General features: G+C 41.6%; 1 protein-coding gene across 11 annotated transcripts in view; it reads left to right on the top strand.

Annotated features, from left to right (window-relative positions):
* The window catches only part of chd9 (chromodomain helicase DNA binding protein 9), an 85,244-nt gene that overhangs the window by 24,783 nt on the left and 39,415 nt on the right, over window positions 1-21,046 (top strand). For all 11 annotated transcript variants that reach the window (XM_034220880.1, XM_034220879.1, XM_034220878.1 and 8 more), the window contains 5 exons: window positions 1,148-1,551; window positions 13,914-14,019; window positions 18,779-18,925; window positions 20,109-20,177; window positions 20,456-20,511. In XM_034220880.1, coding sequence (XP_034076771.1) covers window positions 1,148-1,551; window positions 13,914-14,019; window positions 18,779-18,925; window positions 20,109-20,177; window positions 20,456-20,511 — 782 coding nt within the window. The remainder of the gene's footprint in view (window positions 1-1,147; window positions 1,552-13,913; window positions 14,020-18,778; window positions 18,926-20,108; window positions 20,178-20,455; window positions 20,512-21,046) is intronic.

Genomic DNA, 21,046 nt, shown 5'->3' with positions numbered 1-21,046 from the left:
ACTGGCCGCGCCTGGGCCATGTAGGCATACGCAACACATTTTTAGATTAGGTCATCCATTTATGGGTTCCCTCTCCGCTGGGCTCCAGGCCCAACACACAGCGCTGGTGTGTAGATAACTACAGTCACACCATCTATTATTCACGTATTATCATGTATCAGGAAGGCTGGATAATTCATGACTGAAAGGCTCATTGTAACCTGCTACATGGAGCCAGTGTTTACCCTACCTTCTGAATAGCTTCTTAGAGAATTGAATTTGTATCGGGCATTGGAGAGTTTTCACAGTGTCCTTCAACTGAGCTAAATGAATTCTTCAGGGAAACACTGGCTTTTTATGGCTGAAGGTGCTAGTAGAATTACACAGGGCGGGCGCTGAGAGTTGAAGTGAGCATCTTGTAGAGCGAGACAGGTCTGACCCCTCTCTCCACACACACACACACACACACACACACACACACACACACACACACACACACACACACACACACACACACACACACACACATAAACACACACACACCCACCCCCAGCAGCTGAGACAGGGACAGTAACAAGCTCTGCTGTCTGAGCGCTTCACACAGCCTCCAGGATGTTGTGTTTTTCTGAATGAGTGATAGTTGCACCATTTCCTGTAAAGCTTTGCTTGTATTACTCACCTGTTCACTGAGCTGTATGACTCTATAATTACTTCATGCATTCACATCAGATACAAAATACAACTTAAGATAATTAATGGATTGTGTTCTGATATCATTACTAAATGTGTGATATTGGGCTACATAAAGAAAACTGTTTCCTATGCAATGCATAGTGAGAAGGTGGCTGACGACTTGTACCTGTACATGTTGCCGCTGATTGAATGAACAATGTTTAATTTGCTTAAATTAAGTCAGTTCGGTCCACAATTTTTGATTTGGTTAACCTCTTTTTTTGAGTGAATCTGCTAAAGCTTGTCTTCAGCTTCAGTCACTGAACTCTTCTCCAAAGGTCAGGTGTCAACTTTAAATGTGTCAGTGTCACTTGGTCCTGCTATAGCACATATAGCACAGCATTTGACTTTATAAATAGATGACGTATTGTCTGTTATAATTAGCTAAAAGTGGATCATACATTTAAAAACCTCTCTCGTGTTCCTCTCTCCTCAGCCTCGAAAGAACGCTAATGGTCCCGGCAGCCAGGTACGGGTCCTCAGTCCCCCAATGAAGAGCAGCTCATCGTCCTCCTCCTCTTCCTCGTCGTCTTCGCCCTCGTCTAGCTCGTCGGAGAAGAGGACGTCGCGGAGGACGCTTGCTCAGATGGAGTTGGGTACACCGGACAAACAGGAGAAGGCCAATAGGATAATATCAGAGGCTATTGCTAAGGCCCGGCAGCGCGGGGAGAAGAACATTCCCAGAGTTCTGAGTCCCGAGAGCTTCCCCAGCTCTTCCTCGCAGCACAAGCACCGCAAGCGCGAGCACAAAGGAAACGGCAAGGCGCGGGCTAAAGATAAGGCCTGTAGGAAGGCCCGAATCATAACGTCCTCAAAGAACAAACAGAAGGCCAAGATCGGGTATGTAGTCACAGCTATTAATACTGTTCTGTCTCTAACCCTCTGAAATGCACAATGTTAAAATGACCCTGCAAGAAACCCATCAGGTCCTACCACACCCAAAGCAATTTACAATTTTAGCATAACCTGAGCTTAAAAAGACATTAGGCGCTTTCACACCGGAGTACTTTTCCCATTTAGTTCCGATAGTTCCTGGGATTTTGCGTTCACACCAAAAAGAGAACTTAGTTCAGAGAACTTTTACCCCCTTTTTAGTCCTTGCTAGAGAGGTGGTACTTTCCTGGGGAGAAAAAAGTTCCAATTTCTGATTGGCTGGGCGGATTGCCACGCCCCGTAAAACTCTGAAACGTTTTTTGAAGCCGCCATTATATTTGCTGGCATTAGCATTATTAGCATTAGCCCCGCGCACCAACGGAGAGAGAATAACTTATGGCAACACAAAAAACTTCTACTGAAGCCAGTCCCTAGCAGAAGAAGAAGAAGTGACGTCAGCTGCTTCATTTGCGTAGTCTTCCCTCTGGGATTTATTCCGGTGTGAACGCGATCGGCTCTTAGTTCCATGGGGGGACTAAGTGCTGGGAACTAAGTGCTGGGAACTAAGTGCTGGGAACTGAGTGCGGCAAAGTACTTGCTGTCAAAGCGGCTATTGAATGAGACTGAAGTACTGGCCTCCCTTTGATTCATTGTGCTGTAAGAGTTTAGATATGCATATTCTTTTAAATGATATTCATGGCATTAAGTTGGTGTCTATCTTAAGAAGCCGAATGTGCTGCTGTTCATCTGACAAGCAGCTGATTGGCCACGTCATCTCTCGCCACCATAATTAACATCTTACATAATACTGTTTGTATCTAATCCATCTTGTAAAGAGGCCAAGTTGAAGTCTATTGAGTTTAAGGTGAGGATCGTAGCGATCTTAGTTAGAAAATTAGAATACTATTGTGGATTTCGGAGGATGCTTATGGGAAGCAATGTCTACATTTCAACATATACTTGCACCACTGCTTGTACTCTTACTTTGCGGATTTAACCCGCTTGTTTTGGTCCATTGTATATCTAAAGTACATTTTGTGCCTTTAGTTGCCAAGATGGAAGCTCAAAGTTCAACCGATTTTACAGCACGCCATAGCAATAAACCAGCCTCAGTCATCAGCATAAACATGGGAGGAGCACACAAAGGCTGCATTTACATGTGAGACAGTGCTGGCGTGTATATTGGGTACACAAGCAGCAGTGCTGATGTATAGATACGGTGATCCGCCTCCCATCCCCCTGTTTCACTGCTACAAGCGGTGTGAGCTGTAAGCCACACCCAGAGAGCTGCAGGAAGGTGTGTGGTGTGTGTGTGTGTGTGGTGGTGTGTGTGTGTGTGTGTGTGTGTGTGTGTGTGTGTGTGTGTGTGTGTGTGTGTGTGTGTGTGTGTGTGGTGTGTGTGTGTGTGTGTGTGTGTGTGTGTGTGGTGTGTGTGTGTGAGTGTGTGTGTGTGTGTTGTGTGTGTGTGTGTGTGTGTGTGTGTGTGTGTGTGTGTGTGTTGTGTGGTGTGTGTGTGTGTGTGTGTGTTGTGTGTGTGTGTGTGTGTGTGTGGTGTGTGTGTGTGTGTGTGTGTGTGTGTGTGTGTGTGTGTGTGTGTGTGTGTGTGTGTGTGGTGTGTGTGTGTGTGTGTGTGTGTGGTGTGTGTGTGTGTGTGTGTGTGTGTGTGTGTGTGTGTGTGTGTGTGTGTGTGTGTGTGTGTGTGTGTGTGTGTGTGTGGTGTGTGTGTGTGTGTGTGTGTGTGTGTGTGTGTGTGTGAGCTGGTTGGTAACTTAATGGTTGTTGATCAGGTGGAGATCACTGAAAATGCTAAGTTTTGATAATTGAGTAAAAGCTCAGTTTGATCAAGGTAATTTAACTCTGAGATGAAACACTTTGGCGATCAGGAAGATTAACTCTGGATCCTTTTTTCTCTATTTAACCACCCTGCCGACATGGAGACAAAGCTGATTAAACCATCAGCATTTTGATCAAATGCATCCCAAGACTTGTTTGAATGTGGACTATTTGTCAGCTGCCCTTTTAAGACTGTCATTCAAATGTGTTACTGATAAGGATTCGAGGTAATGAGCTGTTTAACCCATTTGTATTATTCAGTGTAACCATACTTGGCCTACATGCAGCACAAAAGCACAGATTAGCATGCTTGCAACACAGCCTGATTATGCAGCCTCACATTGTCTGAGTTAACCTTTATATAGCATTCATTGCACCATTAGTTTGAGATAAACTTCTTCAGTATGGTCACACTGGTATAATCTTACATCAACGTGTACTATACACACCATGACCTTTATGCGTGTGTGATAGCTTTGTTTCTGTCTCAAAACAGACCAATGCTTTCTGTTTCTGGTGTTAGTTTAAGTTCTACTATGCAGCGCTTATATCAAGCATAGTCAAATCCAAAGCACTTTTAACACATTGCGCTATTTATTTAAATCAGCGGTTACATATGTGTGCTGCATAATCGTTTCACAGTCTTTAGGATGTGTGGTCGTGGTGGTCTTTCACTCTTTGTCCTACTCTTTGTTTTAATTGAGAAAAGAAGTTCGGTGCAAATGTGGCAATGACGTAAAGCTCTGTCTGTATGAGAATAGACTTGTGGGAGTGTGAATATTTTGTCTGAGGTGTAAAGATTCATTATAAAACTGCACAATAGATACAAAACAGTTGTTGAAGAGCTTTCTACAGTGCTGCATTTAATGAAAGTGGAGGCCTCAACATTGGACTCTTAGGCCCCATTTACACGGGAACGCAAACAAACCGAATTCGATATCAAAAAAGTCTTCCGTTCACACGGATACGGCTCAATAAACGTGTCCCTTCACACGAGACCGCTCGACCCGCTGGAGACGCTGTAGTACATATGCCGGGCCTGTAAGTGGCGCTGTACTTCCGCCACAAAATACACCAAAAGCAGCGAAGAAGACCCCCGAGCATGGTTGCCATGGTTGCCTGGTTGCCCTTCTGTTTATTCTCCGCGGTGGATTTAGCAACATGTAGTTCATGTAGTTCTCCATGTCCACTTGTTGCTGATGGTTGTGGTAGAGGAGCTGTAGATGTTGCACTAACATCTGTAGCATGGTCAGTAGCTACTGACCATGCTACAGCAGTGAGCAGCAGAGGCGGGGCTATGGCTTCATCGTTATCAGGAAATGATCGTATAGGACGTACACACGGAGCCGCTTGGCCCCCCCAGAGCGTTCCGTCCGCAGATCTATCCACCTTGGCACCCGTTATCGTTTGCGGGGTCTGTTTCCGCGGTTCCGTTACGGCCTCGTGTGAACGAACGGGCTACACGCGCGAGAAAGGTAGCGGATACACCCCGTTTCGTTCTCGTGTAAACAGCGCCTTAATGTTCTTACAGGATTGGAATCCAGCAAGTGCAGTTCCACGCTGGCAGGCAGCTCTAAGCCTTGAATCATAAGAAGCTTGATCAGTCCCGGCACTGTAATGTAAACATAAACACTACCGTATTGGCCTGTACGCCCGATGACCTGATTAAAGTCCCTCTTTTTCATCACTTGCTTTTACACTTCTTTATGCAGCTATTTAAATAATCCATAGCTTTGGGACACATCACATGACACGTCGTTATACTCCAATGTGTATGTGCATCAAGGCTGTGAGTGTGCTGCAATTCTTTTAGTTTTTGTTTCAAACTACCTTTGAGTCTAATTGTTACTTCTGGAGATATAACTTCACCTAATGGAGTGGATTTGACTGCTGACTTCAGTGCTGATGCCTGTGAGTGGAGTCTGTGGGTTTGAACATACGTTGACCGGGTGTGTTTCCCCGTCTGTATAGATGTCTTTCTGATCTGTTTCTGTACAGTTGTTCTTTGACTGATGCGGGTTGATGGAGACAGCCTGCATACATGAGAGGTTCATACTGAATGAGAGTCCTGCTCATATTCATGCGCCACCCAGGATCTCCCAATAAAATATGAATGCCTCATGGCTGCAGAGGTCCTAACCTTCCGTTACAGTCATTACTCTGCTGAGGGTGTGTGTGTGAAGTCGGTGTTCAGGATCTGCTCACTGTGCTATGGAATATGACTCTTCTTAAAGCAAGGAGATATAACTATTAACCCAATAGCGTGGTGCAGGAATGAGTCCTAAACCCAAAATGAGTTTTAGCTCTTCTTGGCAATTACATTTTTGTATGTGTTTTTGGTTCGATGTCTGCCGGTTACATCTATGTTTCAACTATTGTAAAAGTAAATATGTTGAGATTAGCCGCCTTAGCAACACATTGAAGTATCATTAACGTGTATTGGCCACAAAGCTTATTTTCTGCAAAAATTGTCAATGGTCAATCCCATTGTTTTCTCTGTGGAGGAAGCTGTTGCGTTGCTAACGGCATGTTGGCATAAGTACACAGACAATAGAGCGGCACAGCAGTGACATTATGGTCTGTTTCTCTGAGACCTGTATGCTACTACTTACTACTCTAGCTAGGTTTCTCTACTAGAATCATCAGTTCACTCTTCTGTATCACCTCTCTAGTTTACTCTACCAGCCGCTCTGCTGGAGTTAGGGGTCATATCATCATATGGAAAATCTGTTTACTGATGAGAAACAGATCTGGAAGCAGCTGATTCAAATACGGATGCACCAGCCGCTGTGACAGGTGGACTAGCAACATGACACACATTACAACAAAAATCTGTTGTGCATTTGTCAGTGATCTTCTTCATTGCTGTATATCAAGCAGGGCTCCTGATCCGGGGGTGTTTGAGGAAAATAACCACATCACACATTTCCATTCCCAAAGCTACGGTGTTAATAGATGTGCTACATTAAAGTCAGCAACTGTGGACACTGCTTTCAATGTGCTTTTTGTTGTTGATCACATTTATCAATTGACTTTAATTTGCTGAGCTGAATGTTTTTTCGATCAAAGCTTAAACATAGCCTGTAAGATCCAAAAGCTTTCCGACATATCAAAACGTATCAACATGGAAGCTACTGTGCATGAAGGGGGCCTAACCATCTGTTCAAAAAGCTCTGCTGGTATCTGTCCTGTACCTGTGAGTCCCTCATTTGCAGTAGCTATTGTTTGTTCAGACCCTAACCCCTATATATATTCCCTTATGTACAACACAGGCTAAACTACAGTATGTGTATTTTTCACAGCACACATGTTGACTGGCTCCCAAGTAAAGGTGTTATGATTAACTCTATCGAAGGCTCCTTTCTATTCCATCTCCAAAATAAGAGTTATTTTTATGTTCCACGTCTCATTTGAGTCTTTGTAAATAGAGTCAAATGAAGTAGAGACTGGAGCTCATCATGTGTCTTTGTGTGTAACGGGATAGTACAATACCTCAGCTTTTTGAGTGAGTGACCCCTGGGCTTTTTACATTTGAATGCATTCGCTGAGATGAGAAAGTCATTCATCGTGCATTTCCATGTTTCTCACCCTTGAAACAAAGGCACTGGTAAATGGTAGGTTTGGTGTGAGAAACAGCTCTATAGAACATGGTGCATTAGAATATGTACCAACCAGATCTACCCTTAGGTGATGCAAGGGTTATTCCACAGGCCAGGCTCCACTGGTCCCGGCTCTCTGCGGACTGGAATTTGCTTTTCTAGGCAGCCTACCTGCTGAAAAATAAGCTCATATAATCATCAGATGAAAGCACTGTGCCGCTCAAGCCCTTTTTTGTTGCTCCCTCCCCCTCCTCCTTTACATTTTTCTCCCCCTAATATAAATGTGGTTCTTCCAGTCTGCTGTGCATCCAATGCGGGCATGCTCTAAACATGCTGATACCACAAAGCAGCAGGGTAGCAGCAAAATATCAAACAAAATGGTGCTTGTGAGATCAATTACATGATAGAAAATGGAGGTTTAAGTCTAGCGTATATGCAGCTGCGTATAGCCGTTCATATTTCAGGGCTCGCCTGCTAGCCGTCTAATCTTCCCCCCTCACTATTTCATTAGGAAGAGCTAAAGCTGTTTTTTTTAATTGAGTGTTTTCATAGTTAATCCCTCACGGGGTGCGGATGTGTGCATGTTCACATGTGTGTTTGTGTGTGCTGCATAAACATGTTTATGTGTCCGCGTTGAGTTGAAAGTCTTGCACAATCATGTACACATTCTTGTGAGTGTGTATGTGTGTGTGTGTGTGTGTGTTGCGCTGCCCATTTTCTAAACGTTTGCTGAAGAAAGCAGAAATCCCCCGTGTGGCCATGTGCACAGCGCTGATACAGTATTTGTCTTAAAGAGCGGGCTTGATGGTGTTTGTTACTACTGTTTCCAGTTGTTTGCTGTGTGGCTCTGAGATTATAGCCTTCCATTCATAAGACCAGGGATTTCCTGACAAGGACCAGCACTACTGTCTCAATAAGCCCCTCAGGGTTAATAGCAGACACACACACGCATGCACACACACACACACACACGCATTACACTAGACAGCATTTTTTGAGGATACTCCGTCACACACAATCAGCATTTCTGAGGTAGAAGCTCTTGCAGCACATTGCAGTCTCGGCCTGCATAGCACTATCCTATCTTTATTCTATTAAAATCTAACCCTCACATAATACACTCCCAGTGGCGGCTTGCCAAGTAGGGCAGGACAACACTGGGGGGACAAGGGGACGGAGGTTATTTGGCACAATAGGATGATGGGAGCCAAGCCTCCAACGAGCCTATCGCTCTGAGGAAGCTAGCTGTAGCCCATCAGCCGGGATCACGCTGTAATGTCAAATCAGGGGCAGCTGTGGTCTAATTAGAAATGCAAGATTATGTCTGGAGGATGGCCTCTTTAACTCCTGGTGGGGAGGCAAATAAATCACCTTCCTCGCTAATGTAAAAAACATTAAGGCAGCAGGCACTGAACAGATGGGGAAACGTCTAAATATCTAAATATCTAATCAAATCAAGTTTTATTTATATAGCACATTTATAAACGATTTTTGGTCGAGCCGAAGTGCTGTACATAAAATAAAAATAGCCTACAGTAGAGACAATATAAAACAAGATGGAGAACTGTATTTGATATTTATTGTGTTTTCTGTTACATGCTATTAATACAATAAGATTTTAATTTGTCAGCTTCTTAACACTTTTACTCATATAATTAACATTTACAGTAAATAAACATGCACATGGATTTCTAAATGTTATGTTTGAATTGTTTCACTTCTGATTTCTAAATGTTATGTTTGAATTGTTTCACTTCTGATTTCTAAATGATAAAACCTTAATAAGGCTTAGCTTCCCACTCACACCTAAATGCTGTCAGAACTCCAATCTCTCTCTTATATTCTGCATTATTTATAGAAACGTAATCATTTACTTGCAAGTCAAACAATGTAATTTGCGCAAAAGAACACAATTGCAAAGAAGAATTGAAATACCTGTGAATGTTTTAATATAACGATTCATATGCCATGTTTTGAATATAACACTCATTGCTTTCTAAGGCTTAACCGTTCCGTCCTTTTTTCTTCTTCTTTTATTCAACAAAAAGCACATAGCAGTTGTTACAAATCTCCCTGCCAAAAGCTTTGGCATTTACTAATGTGCATTGATGTACCCAGAGCCAGTTTTTAAAGCAGGCTTGCATCAAATATCCAGCCTGTTGAGAGGACTAATACACCCCATACTGTTGCTCAGGGCAGATCACACTGGAGACTGTTGGAAACTGAACCTGTGTGTTACCAACATTTGAGGCTATTTTTGATCATTTCTGACAATTGTTATTGATTTTGACAGTCAGACTGACCAGGATTTGTGTCTTATCAACATGGTTTTTACTACTTTGCCAGAGGGTGGATTTACGAGTTATTTTGAAAGTGAACCTGACTTTTTGAAATCGGACTCGAGTGGGTTTGATTTCATTTGTGGTGTCTCGTATAGGCAGCAGTCTTTTGCAATACAGGACATACTGTGAAGGAAATCTGTGTGGTTATTTTATCAATTTCCCCATTTTCTTTTTTTGTGCACTCGACAGCTCCTCTTATAATTCAAGGTCAGTTGAAATGGTTTCTAAGGCATTTCATTCAGTTCTATTACAAGGTGTTCACATCAGGGGGGCTTGACTGTGACCCTGGTGTGTGTGTGTGTGTGTGTGTGTGTGTGTGTGTGTGTGTGTGTGTGTGTGTGTGTGTGTGTGTGTGTGTGTGTGTGTGTGTGTGTGTGTGTGTGTGTGTGTGTGTGTGTGTGTGTGTGTGTGTGTGTGTGTGTGTGTGTGTGTGTGTGTGTGTGTGTGTGTGTGTGTGTGTGTGTGTGTGTGTGTGTGTGTGTGTGTGTGTGTGTGTGTGTGTGTGTGTGTGTGTGTGTGTGTGTGTGTGTGTGTGTGTGTGTGTGTGTGTGTGTGTGTGTGTGTGTGTGTGTGTGTGTGTGTGTGTGTGTGTGTGTGTGTGTGTGTGTGTGCCCATGTCATGCTTTTCTGGTTATTACCCTGCCGACCCAGAAACCTGTCCGCTCCTCACTGCAGCTGCGAGCAGCAACGAGCCTCGCAACGTCCCGACCAATCAGAGCACACTGGGCTCACAGGAGCTCCAACAAGCCGTTTAGGACAGAGAGTGAATACACATACTATACAGAGATGCTGTGAGAAACAATGTGAGTTTGGAAAATTGCACAATATAAATCTATTCTAGTAGACCTCAACAATGGAACTATGATCAGTAGAAATGGCCATGACACGGGACCTTTAAACAATGATTGAAATGAAGGCTATATAAAGAACAACGTCATCAATGCATGTGGATATATATTAGGCTATATATAAAAAAACAAAAACATACGGTCAATAGACTTGTGCAGAATCAGAAAACCTTTATTAGTCCCACAGACGGGAAATGTAGGTTGTTACAGCAGAACAAGAGCCAAAGACAGCTTAATGTCACATGCATAAACAAGTATTAAAGTTAAAACAAAAGTTATAATAGAATAAAAAAAATCGAATAAAACAAAAGTTACGGGTTAGGCTCTTGTGGCATCGTTAAAAGGGTCTTCTGCTGACTAGTCTATGCAGGATGTTTATTATTATCTTCAAATTGTGCTTATTTTCACTGGACATTATTTAAATGTCTGATTTTTATAGTCTTTCCCGCTAGATACCGGCTAACTGAAACATTTGTGTGTGTGTCGAATACCTTTCATTGTATTAAGCTCTTAGCCAATGTTAACCTTGTAATCGTCATGATTACACTATCAGGCAGAACAAAGGCCTCCCCATCAGTGTTCTCTGTCTGTGTTGGCTCAATCACATTTCACAGCCCTCCAACTCTCCTGTTAACGGTTCAGGTTTTCCCATATGGGGATCATGGAGTTCTTTGGCCTTGTTAAATGCTGTTAGCTGCTGAGCTGCTGCCTGGTGATGTGACACTGCTATTCTGCTAGGCCCGAATCCCAGCCAACGTTCATTTGGTAGAGGAGGAACAGTGTGTTTCGTTCAGCTGCTTTAAAATGTTTTTTTTCCTAGTCTTCCTGGTGTCACGGCTGGTTATTTTTTTTCTTCTTCATTGTGTCATTCTGACTTAGCACATTTTGCAATCATTCACGGTGTCAGTGGACATGTGCTGGTGTTGTTTTTCACAGGAAGTGAGGTCACCATGAACGCTGGCTCCCACATGGCCGAATACGCTCCCAAGGGCGCGTTGCATGGCAACCATAACATGTCATTGTCAAGAGGATTTGTGTAATGTAATATCCAGAGGGGGCAGGGACACCAGGAAGAAGGGACAGCTCTTTGACACCATCTGTTGACTTCTGTGTACGATGAAAGTTAACCAGCATGCTACGAACAGACAACATCTAATGTATGGAATCGATTATAAAAATATAGCCGTTTCTTTTCAAATGGTTGACTTGTTGAACAAATTACAATGCTGTCTTAATATGAAAGCTTGCTGTTCCTAGCGTGTTGTTCTTCAGGCTTACCTCCTGTCGAGTGCATCCATGTTTGCTAACAGTAGAAGATATAGGGTGGTGTGGGAATGAGTCGTTAAACCGGAAAATAGTTAGCATTTTAGCACTTCTCAAAAGTCAATTTAAAAAAAAATTAGTTTTAGGTTAGATGCCTGAAATAAGGTCTGTCGTTAATTCAAGCTTTCAAGATGTTAATGTTTTGTTCTGCAACATAAAAAACACGAATGTCTGTAGCTTCAACATGTCTTGGATACAGCGAGTCCTTAGCGGTGCTAACGTTAAGTCATTCAAGCAAGCTGTAGTTTTCATAGCATTATGTTAGCTATTTACTTCTGGTGATTGCATTTGTATTAGAAAAGTGGTCATACTATGTTCATATTACGCTGACGAACATAATGTGTACTTATCATTCTACCACACAGCTTATTCTCTGAGATATTACAAACTCCAATGATTTTAGTCTGGGTAGCCCTTACAATGCTAGCTTGTGGATCAGCCTGCACAAACATGTCATCCCTGTACCACTCTGGTTAGCAAGGGAATGTTACTTCCCACTCAATATGCGTCTCTGATGTGATCTCATGTGAGCAAGCCCAACAGGGACACCCTTCTCACTAGAGACGTACCTGCTCATAACAGTCTGTCTAAACAGGCCCTTTGATTCGGTGTGTGTGGATCACAGAGCATGTTTGCCTTTGTGGGTTTGTTGTGTGTATGCAAACACATTGGCGAGTGAGAATGCTGTTGCTTTTCAACATGATAGCAGTGTCTTTTCTTTATTTATCCCCCCCCCCCCTATTAATATCACACCATGCCCGAGATTCACCGCCTGTGGCTTCCAAGAGATAATACATGTAGAGGGATGGGAAGTGTGTGCATATGTATAGAGAGAATGCATGGTAAAGGTCACAGAAATAATATGTGACTGTTTGTGAAAGAGAGAGTTAGAAAATGAAGTTCTGGTGAAAAGTACAAGCTTGCCTCTATTCATTGTGCAATCTGCTGCTTTCTGGGCACCTGATACCATCTCTGCAGTCTGTCGTGGTTCTAAAATGGTACATTAGGCCACGGTGAGAATTTCAGCACTTGCTGAAAGGGAAAATGTCCGCCAGATAGGATCAAAATTGGGCGGGGGCTTTAGCAAAGCAGAGAATTCCTTTCTCCTCCGCATGTTAATATGTGTAAGCATTTCCTACCACACTTCAGCCGGTCCCCTAGCTGCTGCTGCGTGTGTCATGGTGGGGGTCAAACATCGCATGCCGACAGCTGTGCAGAGAGAAATTCTTAGAGGACATTGGCTGCTGCTGAAAACACGCATGTTTATGGACTGCAGTGCAGCAGATGCAAATCTACAAACTCATGATTCACTCCATCTTATATACTGGTGCAAACCTGCAGGGGGCTTTGCAAGTGGAGTCTGTAATGTTTTATTTTTTATAAAACCTGTAACTTACATTAGGGCTGCTCGATTATGGCAAAAATCATACTCTCGATTATTTGGGTTAATAATTGATATCACGATGATTAAAAACGATTATCCATTTACTTTGAAAACATCCATTTATTGAAAAGAAAAATATGAACAGTATTTTTTTAACAGTTGATTACCCTGAACTTTAAGGATAATTCAACTGAGAAATCAATAAATCGTTTTATTTCGATTATGTTCTCATAATCGTTGCAAGCCAAAATCGTAATTGCGATTAAAATATGATTAATTGAGCAGCCCTAACTTACATACTGCAAATGACTGTAGTTTGCTATATGTCCTCAGTGTAAGGCCTCTTTTTAACGTCTGTGTGCCACACTCTTGGTATCCCTCACCCAAGCAGTTAAATATATTGTTGCCTTATTTATTTGAAAACCTTTGAAAGGAATGTGGACACCATTTGTGATGTAAACCCTGGGGTCAAATATATCTGGAATTATAGATGTGAATTCATCTCATTCAAGCGTCCAATGACTAAAAGACTGTCCATGTTTTAGGTGTTTTCCTTGGTTCATTTATGAATTATTTGTGTATGAATTAATTTGTATGAACTTCAGGAGGATGGAGAAACTGTCTGTATTCACTTTCTGTATTTGGGTTAGTGTGAATGGTCAACATCATGTTCTTTCATCTGCAAGACATGTCTGCTAAGAACATTTAGTAGACAGGCTCTCATCCTAATGTCATTTTCTAAATATATCAATGGCTATAGTTATCTGTTGTCACACAATTATAGATTCTATGAAACATGTCACAGAGACAGGCGTAGATTTAATAACTTTCAGACGATCAGCAGTAACACCACGGCTGCGTCATTAAGTCAATTTGTCAACACAAATGACTCCTATCAGCAACAATGCCGTTCACTTGGTAGTGTGTGAGAACTCTGAGCATGTTTTCATTTCTCCTTCATCATCTCAGTCTATTCATGTTGTGCTTTTCTCTCCCACAGGAAAATTGTCATCAAGATTGGGAAGAAGAAAAAACGAAAGCAGGCGTCTTCAGCGGAGTCAGACGATGAACCTCCCACTCGACACTCTTCTAAGGATGACGACTCTGTAAGATCCAACACACACACACACACACACACACACACACACACACACACACACACACACACACACACACACACACACACTGACATATAAACCTACAATACAAGCCACTATTAGTGTGAATGGGGCTGTGATGCTTGGGAATACTCGGAGTGTATTTCATCTCCATTTATCAAATTACAATATTAATCCTAACTGTGAGATTTTCATCTAGCTCCCCGCCTTATTTAGACGACTTGTTGATACATGTGGTGCACTGTCCTCTGTCTGACTGTTCACACTGTTTGGAGCTTAGAGGAAGGCTTCAAGGCTTCAGCTTGAGGATCAACTCAGTGGTTCATGTGGGGGTCAGGCAGTGGGTGGCTATCTCAAGTAACCTTATTCATCCCGATGATGGAGATATCCCTAACGAGACATAATCTAGGTCAAACCACAATGAACATGTTGCAGAAACATTTCCCACCAGTTTAGAATTTTGAGAAAACCAGTTTTACAATTTGTCTACATTTAGCAGAAAAGACGTTCTTTGATCATTAACACCGGATGGTTTTGTTTCTCCTCCACCATTGTGTTGTCTGTAAACTGTCCATGATAAGTGAAATCTGACCCCTGCGCCTCTGTGCTTTGAATAGGTGTCTGCACAACACTGAGTCACACCGTTAACACTGACTAACACGGCAGGACTCACCTGCATTTAACAGTTTTACATTCTAGAGGAAATTGTGTTGCGACTGATTTTAAATGCCATTTTCTTAATGTCTTTCATTTTTTGTAAAGCACTTTGAATTGCCTTGTGTTGAAAAGTGCTATATAAATAAACTTGCCTTGCCTTGCCTTGCCTTGCCTTGCCTTGCCTTGCAACAGCTCCAGTGAAATTGAAATCCTCGAGGAATTGAACGTTTGTTTGATAACGTAACAAAGCGAAATGTAATAATGACTTAGTTTTTATTTCAAATCCAGAGTAATGATTCTATTTTAACTAAAAGTTCAGCTCTGGAACATTAGAACATTGCTCATCTGAGGTTGAGATTATTATAAGGTACAAAAAACAAGTGCTAAACGAAATCATCTAAGCCTGTGCAAAATACTGAATCGATTTCCTCCTGCAGCTGTAGAGATGATATTCTAGTTGCTTTGGATAAAAGTGTCCTTTAAAGGGGCCTATTAGCATACATTTCAGGTTCATATCAGTATGTAGTGTCTCTACTTTAAAGAGTCCTCTCCTGCTGATGTTCAGGTGTATATCAGTATGTAGTGTCTCTACTTTAAAGAGTCCTCTCCTGCTGATGTTCAGGTGTATATCAGTATGTAGTGTCTCTACTTTAAAGAGTCCTCTCCTGCTGATGTTCAGGTGTATATCAGTATGTAGTGTCTCTACTTTAAAGAGTCCTCTCCTGCTGATGTTCAGGTGTATATCAGTATGTAGTGTCTCTACTTTAAAGAGTCCTCTCCTGCTGATGTTCAGGTGTATATCAGTATGTAGTGTCTCTACTTTAAAGAGTCCTCTCCTGCTGATGTTCAGGTGTATATCAGTATGTAGTGTCTCTACTTTAAAGAGTCCTCTCCTGCTGATGTTCAGGTGTATATCAGTATGTAGTGTCTCTACTTTAAAGAGTCCTCTCCTGCTGATGTTCAGGTGTATATCAGTATGTAGTGTCTCTACTTTAAAGAGTCCTCTCCTGCTGATGTTCAGGTGTATATCAGTATGTAGTGTCTCTACTTTAAAGAGTCCTCTCCTGCTGATGTTCAGGTGTATATCAGTAAGTAGTGTCTCTACATGTCTCCAAGCTTTAATGTTCAGAAAGCTCTTTATTCTTCTCATACTGCCTGTGCTGCAGCACCTCTTTTCACCCTCTGTCTGAAACCAGAGCCCAGTCTGCTCTGATTGGTTAGCTGTCCGGCTCTGTTGTGATTGGTTAACCGCCTAGAGACGTCCCGCCCCTTTTCCTATCACGTACATACAATGTGTTGGAGCGCAAGCCAAAAGAAACACAAGTGTTACATAATGATGTCACTATGTTGTTAAAGTTAACAAAGGCGTCCAATGGAGGTGTTTCAGGCAGAGGGGGGGGGGGGGGTGTGAGAGAGAAACTCTGTGGGATTTTAGCCGTTGCAGACTATTGACTATTGACCAGCATAGTAGGGCACCTTTTTAAGTGAAGTATAATAACTACCATGGCCATTTTCTATTTGATGTGATTTATAATTGAAGTGCCACTTGTGAGTTTATTTTATTCTAACGCAATCGTCATTTGCCCACTGCCTCATTACCAATGATGATCCTCTATTTTAAGAGTGACATGTGGATGACTAGTGTCTCCCTTCTTCGCCTCATCACCTCTCTCCCTCCTCTTTGCCTCCCATCCGGACTTTTGCCTATGACATAATGATGCTGGTTAAGTGGTGCCCCTGGCTTTAATTAAAACACTCAGTTGATGACTCATTTAGGAGGATCCTGTGGAAGCAGCATGACTGACGGATAGAAAAAAAGCATGGCCACCTCACGGGTGTTTTGTGGTGGCAGGTCTCACTTCCTGGTTTCTGGTCAGCTTGGGTTTGGGGATGTGAAGGTTTATTCTCCATGGGGATATTATACTTCACACCTAATTAACTTTGGCTCAGTGGCATTTATTCCTAATGAACTACATATTATCATTAGGAGCGGTCGGTGTGTCGATGCAGAATACAGAAGCCCACGCTTATGATAATTACAAAGGCCTGACAGGAAGGAATAGCAAGAAGCTGGAATTGTGTTGGCATAATGCTTTTCTGAATGTATTCCTTGGTTGTAGTGTTAATTTAGTTGACTAAAACTATGATGAAATATGTTCGTCAACAACCTTTTTTTCCATGACGAAAACGAGACGATGACGAGACGGCACCGACGACAGTTAACAATAACTGTAACGAAATCATCATGCAATGTCGTTGACGAAAAGTGACGAGACGAAAATGTAGTTTACTAAATAAAAACTATGCCAAAATCTCTCTTTACTTTCGTTGACGAAAAATGAGGAGACGAAATATTATCAAAGATAACGTTACATCTCTGATAGTCAGTTTTTCTCCCAGCAGTTCCATTTCCGGGGCTGCGGCAGGGCAGCAGCTGTGTGTCTGTGCTGCGCGCGGCGGTAGATTTGAATTACACCGGGCAGCGGCACACTGTGAACTGTCAGGAAGACTCGGGTCTAACTCATGGTCTAACTAACCTTATTTAACAGAAAATAAAATGGCAACAACAGGGCTTGGGAGCAGTGGTCGCACTCGCGTTAACCGAATACCCCCAGTCAGCGCGAGTGAGTGATAAATTGTGCACTCGACGGATAATAATGGATTATGACGGAAATGTTACGATCCTGTCCGTCAAAATGACTGACAACGAAAAAGTCTAAAGCTACCACTGCTTGGGAGAAAGAAACGATGTGATATTTGGGCCCATTTTCGCTACAATGAGGCGGAGAAAAAAAAGCGAATGCATTGTTTTATCAGAAGGGAAGCAATGTGGCCATAACACAGCTGGTAAAAACACCACAAACCTGACCAGAGACTCTCTGCAAAGCTGCATTCTTAATCATTCAACCTGTGTTTTTCATCAAATAAGGACAAGATATAATCTTATTTATATATACTAAAATGACAAATTATTGGTTTTGGCTAGACTAGTTTGACTGAAATGTTCTATATAATCTGATGACTAAAAAAGACTCAACAGAACCCATGTTTTCAATAAGAGTTAGTGTAATTCAATCAGTGATAATGGAGTACATATTGTAGACGGGATACTATCCTCATGTCATTTTATAAATACATAAATAGTTGGCTCGACTTTGTATAAGCTATCAAATATGACATACAGTCAGATTGAATAACTTACAGTACATTAGTAAATGTTGGATCAATAGTAACCACAAGGTCTGGACATTGTTGCTCTTACTTTGATTTACATGAGAGGAAAATGGGAAACGGCAAAATCGTTTCGTTTAGCTGAGCAAGAAGTAGTTTGATACTCACAACTGTGATTATTAAAAAGGGAAGATTTATGACAGTGGTTGTTATAGTGGTAACACAGGGAAATGTATGCTTTTTCTCATACGCTAAGACAGTCCTTGTTAAAACGCATGCTAATGGAGGAATGTATTGTTTATGTCAAATGTGATTGCAAAATGCATAAGTGAAACCTTTTTAAATTGACAAATAATTGCCTACATTACATGACATGTTACTTGTTAGAAGCTTTTATCCAAAGCGACTTACATAGTCAATACTGTGGGCAATCCCCACAGGAGCAATGTGGGGTGAAGTGTCTCAGGGACACAACGACATGCTGACTGCAGTGGGGTTTGAACCACGCACAACGCACTAATCCACTGCGCCACACGCCTCCCTCCCCTATATGTTTGCGTTAGGGTCAATTAGCACGAGTGTATGGTACAATTTGATCATAAGCAATGTTCACATCTGCTGAGACTACAGCTGAACAATTAATAGAAGTTTAATTTCATTTGCAGTATGGACTAGTGCAATAATTACATTGAACAATATTTAGTTAAAGGCTAAATATGTTAAAATACATCAGTCTGAATAATTTGCAATCAATGATTTGTTCCTAATCCAACTTGCCTGGTTGATCCATTTAACACATTGTCAGGTTTTAAAAAGTGTTTTCTGTATTTTTCCGTGTTGAAATTGATGTATGAATTCATCCAGATACGTAGAATATCTTTTGTAAATGTCTTTTTTCCACCTTGTTGTGCTTTTCCAGAAGAGGAGATCAAATCGGCAGGTGAAGAGAAAGAAGTACTCTGAAGAGCTGGAGGCCCGGCTATCAGATGACGAGGTCAAGGTTATTGTGAAAGCCAAGAAAACGAGCTCTGGAGGCTCCAAGCAGCCGGCTGTTCAGCTCTTTGTGGTGAGCAGCTCTGCCTTCAACTACCTAGAAGCTAAGAAGAAGAGAATGAATGACTTGTATATCTAGAAACCATCAAAAAAACACTGTAGTGTAGGCCCAACTTACAATTATATAAAATAAGTGTTTTTTGGCTTCCATAAAGAGACGTTTTCTGTGTGGCACATGCATATTTAAAAATAACTTATTTGACTATCGGCCCTTTTTAATAGTGTTTTATTTGTCAGACAGTTTATAGATATTTTATCTTCACGGTCAACTGTATATTTTCTAATGTTTTATTTCTATTTTGAGATGTGTAATTTTTAGAATTGTATTTCTACTCTTTTCATTTCTATGTGCAATGCTTTGTTTTTTATGCTGCTACGACGCAAACCTTTCCCAAATTGGGATCAACAGAGTACATCTTATCTAATCTTATATACCGAAAAGCAAGAACACATATCTTGAAAGTACAGCACGACATTACAGTGCAGCACAGCCTGTCCTTTTTGCACATAGTGACGTACAAACCAAGACCCCTGCAGTCACCCGGCGTATTCAGTGCCCATTTTTAGTTACTTCGATTTAACAGCAGATAAATCAGGATGGGATTTGTCTTCAAATATGTGGTCTTAAAGTTGCACCCTGGCTTCAGTCGTTTAAATCATTCATACTTTGTTAGTTTCTCTGCACAGGTAGATGCAGTTCTTAAAGGTGGGGTAGGTAATTCACTTCAGAAACACTTTTTGTTATATCCCATGGAATGCTCTTAACATCCCGATAGCAATGAATACATTAAATGCTTTGACAATAAATACATTAAAAAACGTCACCTGTGGAAGCCGTGGCGTTGTAAAAAGCACGACCAATCATCTGAGCCGGCCCGGGTCAAATAACTGGATGGCCTACCTGCCTGTCAGCCTCCCATCTGGGCACAAACTTATCTCGTGCCCTCATTGGTCATGTGCTGTGTGTGTGTGTTGGAGGAGGGGCTCTGTGAGGAAGTCTGAAGGAAGAGGCAGATTTTTTTCGGCTGCGTACTTTCAAATTCTAGCGCACTCGAGCTGGTTTCTCCATTCTTACCTACCTTTAAGTAGTAAGCTGATTCCCCTTAAGTCAGTTTTATTAAGATGTGTCCTGAGGATTATGCAAATGTCTGCCGTGGAAGAATATGAAGTCAATTTTCTGTTTGCTGCATTTTCAGGAGAACCCCAGTGAAGAGGACGCTGCAGTTGTTGACAAAATCATGTCTTCTCGTATCGTGAAGAAGGAGGTGATGATAGGCTGCAGTTTATTTTCCTGCTTTTACTAATTGTTACTGTACATCTCTGCACAATCAGGATGAATAGTTGTGCTATTTCGCAAGATGTTTACCTGAAATATTACTTATTACCTTATTTTACGTAGCATTTTTCACATGTGTACTACTTTGGTCCTTAATGACATACCTTTATTTTTCAAAATAGCATAATAAAACCGCTATTAGCCAAGTAAAATATTTCATTTGAAGTTTGTTTGTAATTCTAAGATGTTCATTTGAATCTCTTTCAGGTTTCTCCAGGAGTGGTGGTCGAAGACGAGGAGTATTTTGTAAAATACAAAAACTAGTAAGTTCATTCACAGTAAGCGTTCGTTAACAGTTTATTAATTACACCAGGATACATAGCAGACAGATTCAAAATAATATTGTGTATATATTTCTGTATATGTAATTATCCCACTTTAAGCAAGTGTGTGTGATCTGTTTTATATATAGCATGTTGCACTTATAACAGAAACTCTTAAACTATATTTAGATAATACATGAAGCTGATATCTGAGGGCTTTGCAAACGATGCTGAACTAGAACTATGTGATTACATATGAGTACAAGCACGCTTCCTTGGGATAGCTTTCGGTATCGCCATGTACATTTTTGAACATCAATCAAACGTCCTAGCCATAAACGTATTCAAGATTATAGAGAACCGTAGGTTAACTTCGACAGCCCTTACAGAGAAATCTTTTTTTTTCTATTTGAAACATAATCTCTCGTCTACCAGATTGCATTCACTATGTTTTCAGCCTAATCCCGAACGAACTTGTGGGGATCTAGTTCTGTCACAGTCACGTGTGGGGACTCGTCTCCATTATGGGGACACA

The sequence above is a fragment of the Gymnodraco acuticeps genome, unplaced genomic scaffold, assembly GCF_902827175.1.
Source record: "Gymnodraco acuticeps unplaced genomic scaffold, fGymAcu1.1, whole genome shotgun sequence".
NCBI lineage: Eukaryota > Metazoa > Chordata > Actinopteri > Perciformes > Bathydraconidae > Gymnodraco > Gymnodraco acuticeps.
The sequence above is the reverse complement of the archived record's forward strand: the minus strand, read 5'-3'. Positions and strand labels throughout refer to the sequence as shown.